This window comes from Papilio machaon, chromosome 15, assembly GCF_912999745.1.
Source record: "Papilio machaon chromosome 15, ilPapMach1.1, whole genome shotgun sequence".
Classification (NCBI taxonomy): Eukaryota; Metazoa; Arthropoda; class Insecta; order Lepidoptera; family Papilionidae; genus Papilio; species Papilio machaon.
This window is the reverse complement of record NC_060000.1, coordinates 346,255-364,200: the sequence shown is the minus strand read 5'-3', so window position 1 is coordinate 364,200 and position 17,946 is coordinate 346,255. Positions and strand designations below refer to the sequence as shown.

At 35.1% G+C, this 17,946-nt stretch overlaps 7 protein-coding genes across 7 annotated transcripts; all 7 read left to right on the top strand.

Moving 5' to 3' along the window:
* The first annotated feature begins 4,505 nt into the window (after positions 1–4,505).
* LOC106718301 (calexcitin-2) lies at positions 4,506–5,206 on the top strand. The gene has a single exon (XM_014512351.2). The coding sequence runs from the start codon at positions 4,554–4,556 to the stop codon at positions 5,097–5,099; it is 546 nt and encodes a 181-aa protein (XP_014367837.2). The 5' UTR covers positions 4,506–4,553; the 3' UTR covers positions 5,100–5,206.
* Positions 5,207–6,920: 1,714 nt separating this feature from the next.
* On the top strand, positions 6,921–7,727 carry LOC106718300 (calexcitin-2). Its single transcript, XM_014512350.2, has one exon. The coding sequence runs from the start codon at positions 6,992–6,994 to the stop codon at positions 7,541–7,543; it is 552 nt and encodes a 183-aa protein (XP_014367836.2). The 5' UTR covers positions 6,921–6,991; the 3' UTR covers positions 7,544–7,727.
* A 608-nt stretch (positions 7,728–8,335) lies between these two features.
* Positions 8,336–9,028, top strand: LOC106718304 (calexcitin-2-like). The gene has a single exon (XM_045681330.1). It carries the CDS (start codon positions 8,434–8,436, stop codon positions 8,980–8,982), a length of 549 nt encoding a protein of 182 aa, XP_045537286.1. The 5' UTR covers positions 8,336–8,433; the 3' UTR covers positions 8,983–9,028.
* Positions 9,029–10,713: 1,685 nt separating this feature from the next.
* On the top strand, positions 10,714–11,262 carry LOC106718284 (calexcitin-2). The gene has a single exon (XM_014512335.2). It carries the CDS (start codon positions 10,714–10,716, stop codon positions 11,260–11,262), a length of 549 nt encoding a protein of 182 aa, XP_014367821.2.
* A 1,345-nt stretch (positions 11,263–12,607) lies between these two features.
* On the top strand, positions 12,608–13,156 carry LOC106718302 (calexcitin-2). Its single transcript, XM_014512352.2, has one exon. It carries the CDS (start codon positions 12,608–12,610, stop codon positions 13,154–13,156), a length of 549 nt encoding a protein of 182 aa, XP_014367838.2.
* A 2,329-nt stretch (positions 13,157–15,485) lies between these two features.
* LOC106718283 (calexcitin-2) lies at positions 15,486–16,123 on the top strand. The gene has a single exon (XM_014512334.2). The coding sequence runs from the start codon at positions 15,553–15,555 to the stop codon at positions 16,108–16,110; it is 558 nt and encodes a 185-aa protein (XP_014367820.2). The 5' UTR covers positions 15,486–15,552; the 3' UTR covers positions 16,111–16,123.
* An 832-nt stretch (positions 16,124–16,955) lies between these two features.
* LOC106718305 (sarcoplasmic calcium-binding proteins II, V, VI, and VII) lies at positions 16,956–17,605 on the top strand. The gene has a single exon (XM_014512354.2). It carries the CDS (start codon positions 17,025–17,027, stop codon positions 17,574–17,576), a length of 552 nt encoding a protein of 183 aa, XP_014367840.2. The 5' UTR covers positions 16,956–17,024; the 3' UTR covers positions 17,577–17,605.
* Positions 17,606–17,946: the final 341 nt, after the last annotated feature.

Below are 17,946 nucleotides of genomic sequence, written 5' to 3'. Positions count from 1 at the left end.
GTGAATAATTTACTGAAACCCTTCACGGAATATAGGATTATAATGATATCACTTTTTACTGGCTTAGAGTGACTTAATAAAGATAAGTATTCAATAAGTACAGACAACTTAACTTCATAGATGCCTCAAGCGAGATTTGCCTCAGGCAAGTTGCCGTTTACCAACAAAAAGGCAAACAAAACGCAAAATGTTCCGCAATGAATCAGAGACGTATCTGTGACGTGGAACAAAAAAGCATTAAGCGACCCGAATATATTGCAGTTCGCAAATTACCCGATGTTTAATTGATATAAATGGGCTCATGAGCGCCCATCGCTCACACCCGCAACTCTGTCACAATTTTTTTTTATCAAATAAACTGTAACATTAAATTAATTGCAATTTACTTATTATATTGTCGAGTTAATAGAGGATCTCAATTGTATGTTCTTTTTATTACTTGGTAACTCCGCTTCGGTGGCTCAGAGGTTAACCATTTGACTTGTAATCTGCAGGTCCAAAGTTTGAATCCTGCCATGTACCAATGTGTTTTTCGTTTTTCGATTTACATTACGTATATTTAACCGACGTTTTTACGGTGAAGGAAAACATCGTGATGCAACCTGCACATCTGAGAAGAAATTCAAAGATATGTGTGAAGTCAACCAACCCGCACTTGGCTAGCGTGGTTCACTATGTACTTGTCATCCATAACATAGGGTAGGCTCCGAGCCCTACAGTGGGCAGCCTTAATATCTGGAAGGATATCTGCGAAGTATCATGCATCAAAAGTGTTTATAACAAAATGATTTCAAAATTATAAATGTTAAAAACCATTTTCGCTCTATGTGATATAATTTTTTCTGACACCCTCTGTCCATACCACCTGCCATTAAATTTCTTCATTTCTATTTAATTTTTCTTTATTATTTTTAAACGTTTTATGAGGCTGTAACACCGTAACAGTTAACTTTTCACTGAATTAGGTCTGGCGTCGTTTTATGCCGTTTTTAATGTTACGACTTTTTTAATACTTGTTATTCTGGAATATGATTATTTGCATCCATGTTTGTGACTAATGGGTCGGGTACTTTTACAACCAATAATGTTTACCATGACATAACCAATATTAGGTACCTAATGTCTTTCGTTGGTTTGTGTCATCATCATCAACCTGCCCTTATCCCTATGTAGGGTTGGCACAGTATGTACTACTCCTCCATACATCTCTATCAGCCGTCATATCTGAATTTACCCCCTTCTTACGCATATCCTCTTTCACACAATCCATCCATACTTTCTTTGGTCTTCCTCTACCTTTATAGCGTAGTGTATAGTAATTTGATTTACATTTTTGTCAGCGGTTAATCAAAATTTATATCAAGTTAATACTATTAACATTAAATATCTTGATAACGTCTCCGTTTACGTTATGATTATTATATTTGGTGTATTTGATGTTGATATTAATATAAGTATTGTCATGGAGATTACAACGAAGAAATACAAAGATAAAGTCAACCAGCCTAGTCACCCTTAGTTGACGTCGATGTTTATTAATTTCCATATGTTAATATAATATATTATGCTGAGAGTGACTAAAGAGTGACTTCTAAGGACATGTATCTAGAAAAACGTGGTCGCAAAAATTTTGAAAAAAATTATATATTCACTTTAAATGAGTTTATTATCTAAATACCGTAGTACAAAAAGCCAGAACTTTTAGACAGATAGTTTTAAATCTATTTCCTTATTAATATATATATTGTTTAATATTTTCCCCATTATCTAACATTTCATTGAAGTCGTAACCAGAACAAAAGCCGCAGAATTAAACCGCGACACAGCACAACGAGTGTGGCAAAGAATGTGTTTTTTTCTAGCCCTAGGGAATCTAAACCCGAACACGAGGGTTTTATAATGCCTTTGTTCTTTGGTCTGTTTGTCCGTTGATGTATTGCTGTGGTGCTGCGCGGGACACCAACAACCCTCTTGTTTGTTAGAACACTAAATGAACATATCTTATGATGATAGATTATTTAAGTCCAGATAAATAAATAAACTACTATTATTAATATATAAGGACATATATGTATAAGAATAAGACCTTACCAATGAACTACTTTATTATGTTTTTTCATTAATCTTCATAAGTAGTTTTTATGTCATTTGAAAATATCATGCAAACGATCCATTTTTTATACACTTCCGTATGACGTAAGATGATTGCAGTTTTTAACAATTATTTTTATCACCCATGTCGAATGTTCCAGAGAACTAATTGCGTAAAACGATAAAGTTATTAAGTTCCGTATCACTAAACAAACAGCGGGCGAGCTTGGATAGATAGCGGGCTATCGGCGCGGCGCACGCCACAAGACAACTCGCAAGCCACAAGCCACGCTGTACTCCACGCGCAAGCACCACTGTATGCCTGGACAATCTCCGGCTTGGGTCATAAAGACGCATTAGAGCCCTGCATGCATGACTCTGATAGAAAAAATTCTATAATCCCGAACAATTTGGCAAATGAGTACTTAGGTGCCCCTGCCTTCTTCGCCAGGCATCCCCGCGCCGCACCCTGCGAGCACCCCGAGAACATCCCTCTATCGCCATTAGAACTCTCTTTTATCGCATTAGTCTCTTGTACAAGGAGTGCAAGGAAAAAACAAATGGATGTGGTATTTATTTTATTTAACTTTAAGACCCTACTTTCTGTGATGTATTCATTTCATAGAAACTATTGACTGTATTTTTATTACGAATTGCCAATTGATGTTTATAACAGAGTATTATTTTATAATATTTTTAATGTTGTGAGGGAATAGGAATAGGCATTTAATTTTGTATTTACCAAGCGATTAATTGGACGTTATCTTTTGTTACAAAAACAATTTATTTATGCGATACGATAAGACGCGGAGCTGAATCATTGCGTGCGTCATAACATATCTGTAGAACTTTTTTATATTTCACATTATTTGCGTAAACTTTATGATTAAAGTTGCCTACCTGATAAAGTGATTAAAGATATGTTCAGATCAATTATATTACATTAATTATTAATATTCTATTTCATACTTTAAAAATAACCGTTTGATACCTTACAAATAATTTGGAATGTGTCTTATCAGGGTGTTCTTTACAATTTTTCCAACATAAGATGAAAGAAATCTAGCAAAAAAATTAATGTAAGGAAATATTTTTAGTGGGATACCGCATCTATAAAATTTTGTGGTTACGTGTCTGTCTGTGGGCGTGCTGGCGACCGTGACAGATGCGGCGTATCTGTCACGGCGGGCCGAAGACGTTCGCTTATGTATTCTATTATACGACGGAGTTTTGCCGCTCGTACGGTTTAACGATAATACGCAACATATATTTACGACGGGAAACGATGCTGCGTTAATCATACAGATAGTTACCGAGACTGGAGGGAGGAGGGATGGGGGATGTACTCGTAGAAATATATTATCCTTATATCACAGGACAGAGCACCGCTTGACCATAGAAAGTTATTACCGGATGTGATAATGCAAAATTATCAAGTATGATACTCTATTTCTACACACCCCAAAAAGCTTACCCCATACCGTAGAAAGTTGTTCTTAAAAAACCCTTTAACTGAAGTTTAATGAACCAACTCGTAGCAAAATGTTCTGCATTTGTGACACACAAAAGAGAAATTAATAAGATTCTTATGGAAAGAAGATAATGATTTGGGCCATAAATTGCGGATTTCTAGTATAATCTTAATAACAAGAAAGAAGCGTAGCAACGTCAAAGTACAATTACAAATTGGATTAATGTTAGAAAATTGAGTAAAGTCTGTTTTTTATTGCTCTTTTTAGCGACCATTGAAGTAAAAGTTGGGACTGATTTGGTCTCGTTACCGAAAAGATACCAATTGATACCAGTTTTTGTAAGTATTTGTTAATAGGTAAATGGTAGACAAAGCCACGATGGTCATGACCTATTCTCTACACGGAAAAGACAAGAACAGATTTTTATTTTTATATTGCCAATCTGTTGATATTATAGTTTATTTTAAATCTTTGTTATTAATACTTAGTATAATAATCTTACTAATATCATAAATGCGAATGTTTGGATGGATGGATGGATGTTTGTTTGAAGGTATCTCCGGAACGGCTCAACGGATCCTGATGAAATTTGGCACAGATGTAGAGCATAGTCTAGAAGAACATATAAATAGTTTATTTCCACGCAGACGGAGTCGCGGGCGATAGCTAGTAAAAATATAACCAAATAATACTTCAATTCAAATAGTTGCATGCTAATTAAGTTGTATGTCTGCATTTAATGATGCCTACATATTGCCGGCTTAATCTTAACTCTATGACATTGAATGTCTCTCAAATTACGAATTTCCCAGTATGACATAATTCAGAAAATCCACAGAATTAATCCCTGGATGTCATCATTGCATCATTACCTAGGTTTAAAAATTACAGATAAGAATTTATCTTAACAACTAGTCTTAAAATATACTATAAAAGATCCCATCTTTCAGAAGGGGCACGTAGTTGACAAGTATTCAGTGTAGAGTTAAAATGGTTTCAGAGTTCCGAAAGAAGAAGTATTTGACTATTTTTGGCTATTTTGACACTGATAGCAATGGAAAGATCGAGAAGAAAGATTTTGAAACGATGGCAGAGTTGGTAGCAAAATCGCCGGACGGTACAATCAACGAAGTGAAGCACAAAGAATATCTTAATGCACTTCTGGCGATCTGGAGCGGTTTGCAGCAGGCGGACACCAACAAGGACGGACATGTCTCCGCCGACGAGTGGGTGGCGCAATGGGACGCGTACGCCAAGAATCCTGCTGCCCCGCTGGAGTGGCAGAAAGTCTACTGCAAGTTTTCCTTCCAAATCCTAGACACGGGCAACGATGGCAGCATAGACAGCGACGAGTTTGTAAAGGCCTACGAGTCTTGGGGATTCAAGAAAGATGACGCCGCTAAGATTTTTGGGAAGCTGTCTCAAGGAAAGTCGACATTGTCCTGGGCCGAGTTTCAGAAGCTGTGGCAGGAGTACTTTACCAGTGAGGACGCCAACGCACTCGGCAACCTATTGTTTTCCTCTCCCTCGCCTTGATTAATCTCAGTTAAATTTTGTTTCAGACATCGAATAATTTTGCTTATTAAATTTGTGTATATTTTTGCGTTTATTGTATAATATTATTCATTAAAGAGATGTACAAATATGAGTTTTATCATTTTAATCTGCGCTACAATCAAAATTATAAATTAATTTAGATATGAGTTTGACCAGTCATTACTGCTGCGTCAGGTGATTTACAAATTGTTTTCTGAGTCATCATAGTGAGTGGGCAGGTTAATTCAAACTCAGTGCAGGCAGTCTACGACAGCCTCTGTGGCTTTAGACTAAACTAATCTGACTCTAACAAAATCTTGAACATAAATAAATGCAGATAGTTATCATTTACAACATTCTATATTTATACTATTTCTATATGTAACACATTATCCTTTCTTACTCATAGAAGTATGCGATGATTCAGTACATTGCCGAAGATCCTTGCCTCAGTTTATTTTAAAAGGCTTTTCAAGAGACGTTCAGACCTCCATAGTTCCGGTGGTGCGGCGGAAGTGCCGTCTAGCGGCTAATCCTTGCGCTAACACGTTGGTTTAAAGGCTCTTACAAAGAAATGTTGCCCTTATTAATTTTTATATTAAAAGACATGTTAGCCTAAAAGTAATAGATATTGTGTTATTAAATTTAATGAATTCTCGAATATCTCAGCTTAGCAATTATTTAGTATAAATAATAATAAGAATAATGCAGCGACCTGAAGTTGTCCTTGGCTCCGACATTAGAAGTCTCCACTTTTCTGGACATCTTGGCCTTTCAGCTTTCTTAGGTTTTTCCAACTGATTTATCCAGCGACACACAGCATACAACCTCCTTTGTCTGGGTCACTTAGAATAAATGAATGATTGTTGAAAAGTTAGCTTAGAGAATTTAATTAATTTATGGAAAATTGTTTTTTATGAAATTGTGAAAGAGTTATGAGACTTCTGCTAACTTTTTTAAATACATAAGTTAGTGTAAATTTGTTCCGTATTCGATTGTCATAAATGTCTTTAATAGCTTTCGCATGCGACACCGTCTTAATGGAATTAGTATTCCACATAGTTTCAGTACGCATTATTCCAGACGGTAATCTATCTCTGTTCAAAATCTTTGTTTGATCCAGAATAGTAAAGCTGTTCTGGATTTATGTAATAAACATCAATACATACATATAATTTTCCATTTGTAATATTAGTAAAATTATGTCAAGTGACAACTCCTAGCAACAGGTGATGTAACCGTAACAAGTGAATGTAAATAACAGATATAATTGTTATTTGTTCTTGGACATTTATTTGCGCTTCACATGTCCATAGATTATAAATACAACAGACGGTTCACAGTAAAATAATCTACTATTTATTTTTAAATTAGTAATTACCGTTTTTCATAAACATACATTAAAGTTGCAGGACAGGACATTGTAAAAAGGTGTTTGGTAAGTAGAAGTGTTTGAGCTGGGTTCCAGGCACTGGCTTTCGTTACATAAATAAAAATAATAGAAGCATTTACATTAAAAAAGAAGAAGTTTATTTATGACAATAATTTAACATTTTTATAGCTTAAGCATAACCGTTTAAGCTTTTTAGAGTTTATCCACAAGTATTAAAGTTTTCAGTCATAAGCCTTTGCACCAGGTTATAAAAAGTTAATAAGTACAAAATGTGAAAATGGAAATGAATTATTGTACTTGTTAACTGCTCTATACTAACGTTAGTTTCGCTGCAATGCAGATGGACGGCGAAACGATAACCAACAGACGTCATCTCTGTGTGTCGGCACAGATTTACAAAAGATAAATTGATCGTTATCAACATGAGAAACTAACGAATTCTCTATATAAGCGCCGGCTTCTGCGCACGTAAACAAACAGTCATCAGCTAGCAGTCACAATGGTGTCCGACTTCAGAAAGAAGAAGCTGTTGCATTTGTTCAACAAGTTCTTCGACAGGGACGGCAGTGGCTCCGTCGACAGGAAGGACTTCGAGCAGGCAGCGGAGAACATTTCCAAGCTCAGAGGATGGAAACAGGGCGACGCCAAATACAAGGAGACATTAGACACCTTGCTGAAAGTGTGGGACGGTCTACAAAGTGTAGCGGATGCGAATAAAGACGGCGAGGTTACCGCCGACGAGTGGGTGTCGATGTGGGAGGCGTACGCCAAGAACCCGTCGTCGGCCTACGATTGGCAGAACCAGTACTGCAAGTTCATCTTCCAGTTAGAGGACGCCAGCAACGACGGCGCCATCGACAGCGAGGAGTTTTCCACAGTCTACGCTTCCTTCGGCCTGAACAAGGACGAGGCCGTGGCCGCCTTCCAGAAGATGGCCAAAGGCAAGGGCAACGTCTCCTGGCCCGAATTTCAGGAATTGTGGAAAGAATATTTTGTTACCGAAGACCCGAACGCTCCAGGAAACTTCATCTTCGGCAGGTCTAGTTTTTAATTATTTTCGTTGAAAGAATATTTATTGCACGTGTTAACAGAAGGACATTTCGTTAATTTTAATTAAATCTTTATGGTAGTAAAATTTAAGAATTTGAATTATTCTCATTATTTGTTAACGTAAAAGAAATTTTCTATGTATAACTTTTGATATCTCGATAAATAAAAAGATGAGGTTTTAAAAATCTGTTTGTTTTATTCTAGGTTTTTGTTATGTCTATTGATGCATTTAGCATAAATTTATATTTCATTAGAACTCAGTAAGGTTCAATTCTAGCCTTTAATAAGATTCAAAATCGAAGACTCCTTTTAAGTAGATCAATCAGATTTATTCATATACTAAAAGATTGTGATAATTTCCAGAAGATCATTATCGATGCAGATTAGGCACAGAATAGCTATCCAACAGAGTAGACAGATACGAGCATTTAATAATGTTAATTATAATAAAGGTTTTTTCCTCAGCTTGTGAATACACATAATAATGTTGTGTGTAAGTTAATCTTGAGGCTGTTTTTCTTGGAAGTGCTAGAATCTTGTAACTTGTAAAGTTTAAAATAATTACAGCTACCATCTGTCTGCCTTAACAACTTTACATGTAATGTTTAGTTAGGATCATGAAACATAAATTTGGTATAGTTAAGAGTAATTTTAAGCTAATGATGAATACGAATTCGTATCACGACGAAGAGAAGAAAACTTATCATTAAAAGTAATATAATCAATTATCTATTTCTTCATTAACTACTCTGTAAAATAACAAGTTCTCCGCAATGCAGATAGATAGCGAAGTTTATCTTGCATCAATATTAAATGAAAGTCGTATATAAAAAAGGCAATGTCTAAACACGTAAGCAGATCTACAAAATATACCTGACTAACTGAATCAAAATGGTATCCGAATTTAGAAAAAAGAAGCTGTTATTCTTGCATAGATTCTTTGACAAGGATGCCAGCGGAGCCGTGGAGAAGAAAGACTTTGAGCAGGCGGCGGTAAATATTTCAAATTCAAGAGGATGGAAGCAGGGAGACGCCAAGTACAAGGAGACTTTTGATACTCTCCTCAAGGTGTGGAGTGACTTAGAAAGTGTGGCAGACGCGGACAAAGACGGGGCTGTCACCGTCGATGAATGGATCGCAATGTGGGACGCCTTCGCCCAGAACCCGTCCTCGGCGCACGCCTGGCAGAGTCAGTACTGCAAGTTTATCTTTCAGCTACAGGACGCCACCAGCGATGGCGCCATTGACAGTGAGGAGTTTTCGTCAGTTTGCGTTTCATTCGGTGGAAGCAAAGATCAGGCGGTGACCGCTTTCCAGAAGATGTCGAAAGGCAAGTCTACTATTTCTTGGGCGGAGTTCCAAGAACTCTGGAGGGAGTTCTTCGCGGCAGAAGACCCTAGCGCACCCGGAAACTTCATCTTTGGAACGTCGACTTTTTAATCTGTGTGTAGCTGTAGTGGAAGTAGACATTTTTTCAACATTTACAATTCAAGTGCGATGGAATGGATGCTAGAATCATGAAAATATCCTTATTTATTAGTGTGTATGAAAATATGTGTTTTTACAATTGTTTGTATATTATTAAATAATATTAATGAAGACGCTTCTTCACATTACGTCATTATTTTTTGAAATCTTGCATTCTTATTCGATTTGTCTAAAAATAAAGTTTTTAAAAATATAGTCCTTTTGAAAAAAAAAAAACGCTTTTAAGCGAGACCGGTATACAGTAGTTACACATTTTTATTAGATGCCACCAAGACACATCTCTGCCAATTCTTCTATATGCATTTAAAACATACTATACCATACATAGTACTCTTCGGTAAGATATTTTTTTTATTATTGCAGTCTTATCTGACTTGTAATCATAGTGCATCGTCACAAGCCACTTCTGCCTTGTCACTAACAGTTAATAAATATTATATCATCTTTAATTATATGCAACAATCTGCAAGAATTCACTGGTCCAACACCAACACTGTACAGTAGTTGCTTTGTCAGGATTTTTGTTTATTTATTTGCAAAATACTCGTATTTGAAAACATAAAGTAAATTTTGATTTGAGAGTTGATTATCTATCGAGGACTGTCGTGCGAATATTTCTTATTGCCAAAACTCAGTCCTGTTAGAATTTTGTTATTGGCCGTGAAATATCTAGTCATATTATTCTATTTTTTCTTTTTTATTCGATTTATTCGATATGCTTCGTCAACAAATGATTACAAAACAATTAATCTTGAATTATTATTTAAGGACATTCATATCTAATCGATTGTGAACAACAGTATAACTAACAGACAAACACAAATATTGTACAATGTCGATGCCACAAAACTTGAAACATTATCTATATACATCTATACATAACAAAAGTAAACATAATAATACATTGGAGTGTATTTATGTAATGTTCGAAAAACTATTCATATTTCGTACACAGGGTGTATTTGCGTAGCTGTTAACGAAAAAACAATCTTTATTATTATTTTCTGTCTGTCTATATGTTTGTTTGCATGGCTGCGCTTGTTCCGGATAATCTCCCGAACGGCTGGACCGATTTTGACGGGACTTTAAGGGAAGGTAGCTGTTGCAAGCTGGCAAATTATAGGCCGCTTTTTTTTCTGCGCTGACGAAGTCGCGGGAGACCGCTAGTTTGTCTATAAAATTCTTAAAAATAGCTAACGCTCATATCTAAACACCGGTTACGGCATCGACTTGTTTCGAACCCGTCGGGAGCTTCTTCAGGCGAGTGCTTATATGGCTGTATTCGCGGTGAGACGGGTTCGAATCTAGTCGGCGTTATCACCTGGACAGACTTGGATCCTTTAACTCACTGCCTTCTTTCAGCAATTTTTTGTTGACAGGCTTTCTCTTCAAGGTAAAAAGTGTGAGATCATCTTATAGTCTTCTTATAGGTATAGGTATTTACTCTATTTTCATTAGTCTATATTATGTTTTAATAATATTTTTGCTACTCGAGATTATGCTAAATAATAAGTTTATCATATGCTTTAGGTTTTCAATACAACACTTATATTTGGTTAGTCACAATGATATTTATAAAATAATCTTAATCTAAATGTCTAGGGTAATTATGGACTAATCCATCCAGTATATAAGGAGCGACAACTGAACACGTTAGTAAACATACATCAGATCGCATTCAAAATGGTGTCCGACTTCAGAAGGAAGAAGTTACTGCATATGTACAAGTTCTTGGACAAAGATGGCAGCGGTACCATAGACAAGAAGGACTTTCAGTTAGCCGCCGAAACCATGACGAAACAGCGGGGATGGAAGGAGGGTGACGCCTTGTACAAGGAATCCATGGACATGACCGATTTGGTGTGGAATGCCTTACAAAAGGCTGGAGATGCAAACAATGATGGTGAAGTAAGTGCTGACGAATGGGTCACGATGTGGGACACTATTAGCAAGAGCGCTGCGGACCGCGAATGGTTGAGCCAATACTGCAAGTTTGTCTTCAAAATGCAGGATTTCAATAACGACGGCTTTATCGACAGTGACGATTATGTAGCTGCCGGATCAATAGCAGGCACGAGCAAGGAAGATGCTGTGGCAGCTTTCCAAAAGCTAGCGCAAGGAAAGTCAAAAATCTCCTTGACAGACTTCCAAAAATTGTGGGATGAGTATTTCTTAAGTGAAGATCCCAATGCGCCAGGAAACTTCATTGCTGGCAAAAGTAGTTTTGATTAATTAAACAGTGTTTTTAAATTTATATCTTAATAACTTATGAATGTATTTTTCTTGTGTAAAACGATGGAGATCAAAAATTGTTTATCAATTGTTTGTCAGGTAGAAAATTCTGTTGCACGATTTAGATTTTGTATTTAATATAACTTTTAAACAATTACAATTGTTTTCATTTAAATTAATCATAAATATTTAATATAATTGTCCTAATAAAGTCAATGTATAAAACCACATACATCGCCTTTTTTGTCTCAATCTAGTGGTTCGAATGAATCTTTGTTTAAATTCTATGTACAGAGTATATTATGCGTTATTACGCAACAGACAGGAACGTTATTTTGATCACACTGGATTATGATAAACCTCCTCTAAATGTTTTGCAAATATTTCATAGCCAATAACTATATATTATGTATTATTATACTACAATGTATATTCAATAGTTGAAATGGCAAACGTTAACGTAATCTAAAACAAACCACTCGGTTTGATACAAAAGACTATATCTCTGTTTACAACACTTCTCAGAATTTGGTAACTTATTCTAAATTCGTATGATATTTTATCACAAACTCTTGTGAACAGCTTTTTCCATAAACCAGTATATTTAAATTAATGGTTAAATCATTAATTATTCTGATCAGCCAAAAAAATACATATGTTGCTACTCGGCTTTGCTGAAAGCATATACATAGCCCAGATAAGTGGCAATTTACTTCTGTATCGGTATAAGTCTTTAGTATCACTTCAGTAGTTTGTCTGTATACTCTATTTAAACAATCGCTACATATTGTCCTTTAGCTTTCAACACCGCTCAAGTCGATATTTAGCGGTTTTCACATTTTAATGCTATTAGAATGAGCTGCTCATTCCGCATCTAACCATTGGTCACATGATAATTGAAAGGTAAAGAAATATAGTAAAAAAGTTAAAATAGAGTAAACCTACAAAACTAAAGAAATAGTTATTTCTTAATCGATAAATAGCGTATTTATTAAGAAATTACTAAAAAGAACACCGTTTTTATGAAATATACAGTAATTTTCATCTCCTGTAAAGTTTATAAAATCGACTCTTGCGGTGTTGTTATCTATGAGACGATATTTTTTCTTTATAAAGGTTATTCGTATAAGTATTGATGACGCAGGAAGATTGCTAATTGATAAGTTGTCGCAATCGTTATCATTTGATTTAGGTTTTCAATACTGCACTTAATACATACATTTTGGCTAATCATAATGATATTAAAAATATTTATCTACGTTTCATAGGTAAAGAACACAGTATATAAAAGACGACACCTAAACATTCCGCATTACGAACAAACAAAAAACAGATCAAGTTCAAAATGGTGTCCGACTTCAGAAGGAAAAAGTTGATGTTCATGTTCAAGTTCTTGGACAAGGACGGCAGCGGCTCCATTGAAAAGAAGGACTTCCAGCTGGCAGCGGAAAAAGCGGCGAAAGAGAGAGGATGGAAGGAGGGAGACGCCTTGTATAAGGAGTGCTTTGACACCATCGACATGGTGTGGGATGCTTTGCAAAAGGTGGGAGACTCGAACAGCGATGGTCAAGTGAGTGCTGAAGAATGGGTCACAATGTGGGACACCGTCAGCAAGAGCGCAGCAGACCGAGACTGGTTGGACAAATACTGCAAGTTCGTCTTCAAAATGCAGGACTTGAACGGCGATGGATTTATTGACAGCGATGATTTTGTAGCTGCCAGCTCAAAATCCGGTAACACCAAGGAAAATGCTTTAGAAGCGTTCAAGAAGCTAGCGCAAGGAAAGTCACAGATCTCCTTAACAGACTTCCAAAAATTGTGGAATGAGTTTTTCACAACTGAAGATCCTAATGCGCCAGGAAACTTCATCACCGGCAGGCCCAGCTTTGATTAGTGTTGAAGATCGTTATTTTCGTTCGTTTGTATTATTAACCTGAAAGTATTTATTATTTATGTGATTTAAAATTACAGTGAAATGTTAGTCGTTTCCATACTTTTTTAGCGTGTTTGTAAATATTATTTTGATATCGTTATTAATTAAAAATATTACAATTAAAATGCAAGTTAATTATTACCAGATCTTCTCCTTAACTAGAATTATGTTTTCTACACAATATCGCAGAAAAATATAGTCAAATGAAGAAAGAAATAAATAAATTAGTACCTATTGGCATGCAAAGATAAATTCGTTTTCGATACACACAGTAGAGTCAAATTATTCGTGCTATAAAACTTTTATTTTCCATTAAAGGAAATATAATATAGTCCGCATATTACGTTAGCTCATAACATAAAATACTTAGCTGTGGTTAGTACTCTGCTCCTAAATACCTTCTGGTGTGTCTTTTTAGGAAGAAATTTTATAATCTGGATAATTGTAATATCCAATAACTATTACAAAGTACCCAATAAAAATTAGATCAGTTACATAATCTTTGGATAGATTCTTCCAACGAATGCAATCCCAAGATAATGCAAATATATTCCATTAAATCTAAATACAACATTTAAAGCAAATTATAGATAGAGCTGCTACCGAGTTGTTACAGATACTAATACCCGCAACTCCGTCCGCGTGGAATTAGAGAATAACTTAATTAGTAGCCTATCTGTTCTTTCGGAGTATGTTCTACATTTATGCCAAATTTCATCGAGATCCGTTGAGCCGTTACGGAGATACCTTCAAACAAAAATCCATCCATCCATCCATCTAAATATTTACATTTATAATATTAGTAACATTACTCTATATATAGAAGATTTATCATTATTGATGTCTGTGTCTGAAAATATTATATAAACCTATTATTTCTAATTAATAAAAATAAAACTTTATCTACTATGCATTAGTAAAGCAATCGGTAGATGTTGATAACAAGTTGGTACATTTTAAGAACACTAGATAAGATTTACTTTTAAAAAATCTTCAAAATAAAATAAATAGATATTTTTTTTGCGATGAAACTTTTTTATTGCATTACTAAAACTAACTAACTAACTAACTAGGGTGACGCAGTGACCCAAAGTGGGCCTTGGCCTCCGACAACAAAAGTCTCCACTTTTTCCGATCCCGCGCCGTCCCGACCCAGTCTCGGACCTGTAGGTCCCGAAGATCTCTATTTACCTCATCTATCCAGCGATATTTGGGACGGCCAACTGGACGCCGACCACTCGGTCGTCCCATATATGCGCGTTTGACACCACGAACATCATCCATTCTTTCTAAGTGGCCGAGCCAGCGGAGTCGTTGCGCTTTTATCTCGCCAATGATGTTGGGCTCGGCCACCAGTTTCTCAATCTCAGTGTTTTTTCTGATGCGCCACGTTCCATCCTCTTTTTGCACTGGCCCTAAAATTTTTCTTAAAATTTTCCGTTCGGTGACTAGGAGTTTTGCTTTACTAGTTTATTGCATTACTAAGACTTTTTATTTACTTTTACTATATACAGTTAGCATGGGATTGTATTACAAGATTTGCATTTAAACATTAAGTTGATTTCGCAAAATTTTTGCATTATGAAAAAATATTTTAGTGAAAGATATCTTTCAAATAAAGTTAAAAAAATGACTTTCGTATTATGAATTAGTAGAATAAAAAAATGTCTTAAAACAGATTTTTTTAATTATAAATAATTCACAAATAATGTTTTTAATTTTCATATGTTTTTGAGAAAGTTTTTATTATTTTTATTTTAACATTTTAGGCGTCTTTAACATAAAAACGAAATGTCCACAAATCTGTAACAAACATTTAAAGTGCCATCTATTAGTGGCATGTGATATTTCTAGATGTTTGCTTATCGATATATCAATTAATGATAACTTTGTAGAACTTTTATTAAATGTCCACAGATGTCAATGTTCCAATATTGTATTCTAACATTTTATACATTCAAAAAACACTATACCCTATAATGACGTAGTTGATAATTCAGTCATAAACTTTTTTAACTTCGGGGCTTTTCTTTATTTTTTTCTTTATTAATCCGAACAGGGAAAAAAGAATTGTTAATTTCATCAGAAAATAGGTTTTATCGAACCTTGGGTTCACCATAGTGTCGCTTAAATGTACTTTCACTTTGGACATTTTGTCTGGAAAGTTACGGGTCTTGTTTCTACAGCAACCAGCAGATTAGATTGCGTAGTGATAACTGGAGGATAATTGCTATCGTTCGAATTTAAAGCAATAATCATATATAATTTAAAACTAATCTACTCACTATATAAAAGACGTCTGAATATTTGAACAAACATACCATCAGACGACAATTCGACAAACAATTGCATTCATAATGGTGTCTGACTTTAGGAGGAAAAAGTTGATGTATATGTTCAAGGTGTTGGACAAAGATGGTAACGGCATTATAGAAAAGAAGGACTTTGAAATGTCTTGTTGCTTTGGAGCATGTCGAGCACACGCGGCAAAACAAAGAGAAATAAAACAGGGCGATTCCACGTATGATGAATGCTTTGAAATCGTATGGGATGCCTTACAAAAGGTGGGAGATTCGAACAGCGATGATCAAGTGAGTGCTGAAGAATGGGTCACAATGTGGGAAACCGTCAGCAAGAGCGCAGCAGACCGAGACTGGTTGGACACATACTGCAAGTTCATCTTCAAAATGCAAGACTTAAACGGCGATGGATTTATTGACAGCGATGATTTTGTAGCTGCCAACATAAAATCAGGCGCAAGTAAGGAAGAAGCCTTGGCTGCTTTCCAAAAGCTTTCTCAAGGCAAGCCAAAGATCTCTATGACTGAATTCCAAAAATTATGGTATGATTTTTTTATATCAGATGATCCCAATGCTCCCGGAAACTTTATCATCGGCAGGCCTAGCTTTGATTAATGATGGAGTTTTTCTATATCTTGAATGAATGTAATATCGAGAAGTCCAAGTGTGAATTTGCAACTAAATTATCCATCCTTAATATTTTTGTAATTTTTTCATATGGGTGTTTTTTATGTTTTTTTATATGGTTAAAATGTCTTTGTCCTAATACAAGTTTAATGTTTACCAGCATTTTATTTTTGTTACCTTAAAAATTCTAGATTAGTTAAAACATAGGATTCATAAACCTATTAATTTTTCAACTTTCGTAAAATTTTAAATTACTAATTTTTTAATATAAAATCCGTGTTGGCAACAGCCGTGTACATGTCGGTGGCACGTGATGTCGCGGCTCAGTACTAGTATTTCGCGCGTTTATGAGCAAACGCTTTATCTTTCTTTATGTTTATCTCTCTACTTTTTCAAATGCACCACATTCGGTGAGTTGTTGATTACCTTGAGCGGAATATAATCTAAATAAAATAATCTAATAGTAATATGACTTTAAATTGAAAATCTGTCTTAGTCTTGTTACTTTTTCAGGCTAATATCATCATTAGAAGTTAATTAGGTTCCGAAACTTTATTTATCCCCTCTATATCATGAGCTTTATAGAAAACAATTATTAATTCGATAGCTAATCCTATGGGTTGCTTTGAACCATTGAACATTATATTGAAAACAGCATTAAGTCGGTGTTTTACAAATTTTACCTTTGCCATGGCTGAGAAAATGACTTAGTATTTGGTCTCGTTAATAACGATTACGATAATCGAGTCATTCTTCATAGATATTGAACTGGCCGATTAAGAAACGAGTTATATATTATTTATAATATATTTATCTTCTGATTTTAAATTATACCACGATCGCTACAATTAGTCACAGAAATTCATTAGTGAGTCAACCGTGAATGTTTAGTGTGCATAAAAATGGTGTCCGAATTTAGAAAACAGAAACTTCTACATCTCTTTAACATTTTCTTTGACATCGATGCAAGTGGAAGCATCGAAAGGAACGATTTTGTATTAGCTGCCGAAAATATCTCCAAGTTACGAGGTTGGAAATCAGGTGATGTTAAATATAAAGAAACATTGGAGTCTCTGATCAAAATATGGGAAGGTTTACAAAACGCTGCTGATGCTGATAAAGATGGAAAGGTTACTGCCGAGGAATGGGTGGCAATGTGGGAGATTTATGCCAGAAATCCTAATTCCTGTGCGGACTGGCAGCTGGAATACTGCAAGTTCATGTTTCAACTGGAAGACGCGGGTGGTGACGGTGCTATCGATTGTGAAGAGTTTTCAACAGTCTATGAATCATTCGGTCTTCTAAAAGAAGATAATGTAGCCGCTTTTAATGTGATGTCGAAAGGTAAACCAAAAGTTACTTGGCAAGAATTTCAAGAATTGTGGATACAATATTTCACTTCTGATAATCCTAATGATCCTGGTAACTTTATATTTGGTGCAGCAACGTTTTAAAGATTTAAGAGTGAAATTATTCATATGAAAGGTGAACGTGAATACATATATGAATATAATTTTTTTCGCGTATTTGTCTTTCTCTGTGTGAGTAGTATTTTGTATGTGATGTTATTATTGTAGCAAAAAAAAATGATGTAAACTAAGTTATTTAACGCGTAATTATAAAATGTTTTATAATAATTGAAATTGTTTTATTAAAATTTAAATTTGAGTGTGTATAATTACTTTCCGTATCAAGTCACGTACTGATAGTGGTAAAAATATGCGATAAAGTGATAAAGTATTTAATACTGACACGTACACAATATCTTGATAATGTAAGTACTGGTCTTTTGGTTAAATATTAGCTCTTTGTTTGACATTTTTA

Bases quoted from the DNA above. Each gene is read 5' to 3' on its own strand.
- LOC106718304 (XM_045681330.1), top strand. From the start codon at position 8,434: ATGGTATCCGAATTTAGAAAAAAGAAGCTGTTATTCTTGCATAGATTC.
- LOC106718300 (XM_014512350.2), top strand. From the start codon at position 6,992: ATGGTGTCCGACTTCAGAAAGAAGAAGCTGTTGCATTTGTTCAACAAG.
- LOC106718283 (XM_014512334.2), top strand. From the start codon at position 15,553: ATGGTGTCTGACTTTAGGAGGAAAAAGTTGATGTATATGTTCAAGGTG.
- LOC106718301 (XM_014512351.2), top strand. From the start codon at position 4,554: ATGGTTTCAGAGTTCCGAAAGAAGAAGTATTTGACTATTTTTGGCTAT.
- LOC106718284 (XM_014512335.2), top strand. From the start codon at position 10,714: ATGGTGTCCGACTTCAGAAGGAAGAAGTTACTGCATATGTACAAGTTC.
- LOC106718305 (XM_014512354.2), top strand. From the start codon at position 17,025: ATGGTGTCCGAATTTAGAAAACAGAAACTTCTACATCTCTTTAACATT.
- LOC106718302 (XM_014512352.2), top strand. From the start codon at position 12,608: ATGGTGTCCGACTTCAGAAGGAAAAAGTTGATGTTCATGTTCAAGTTC.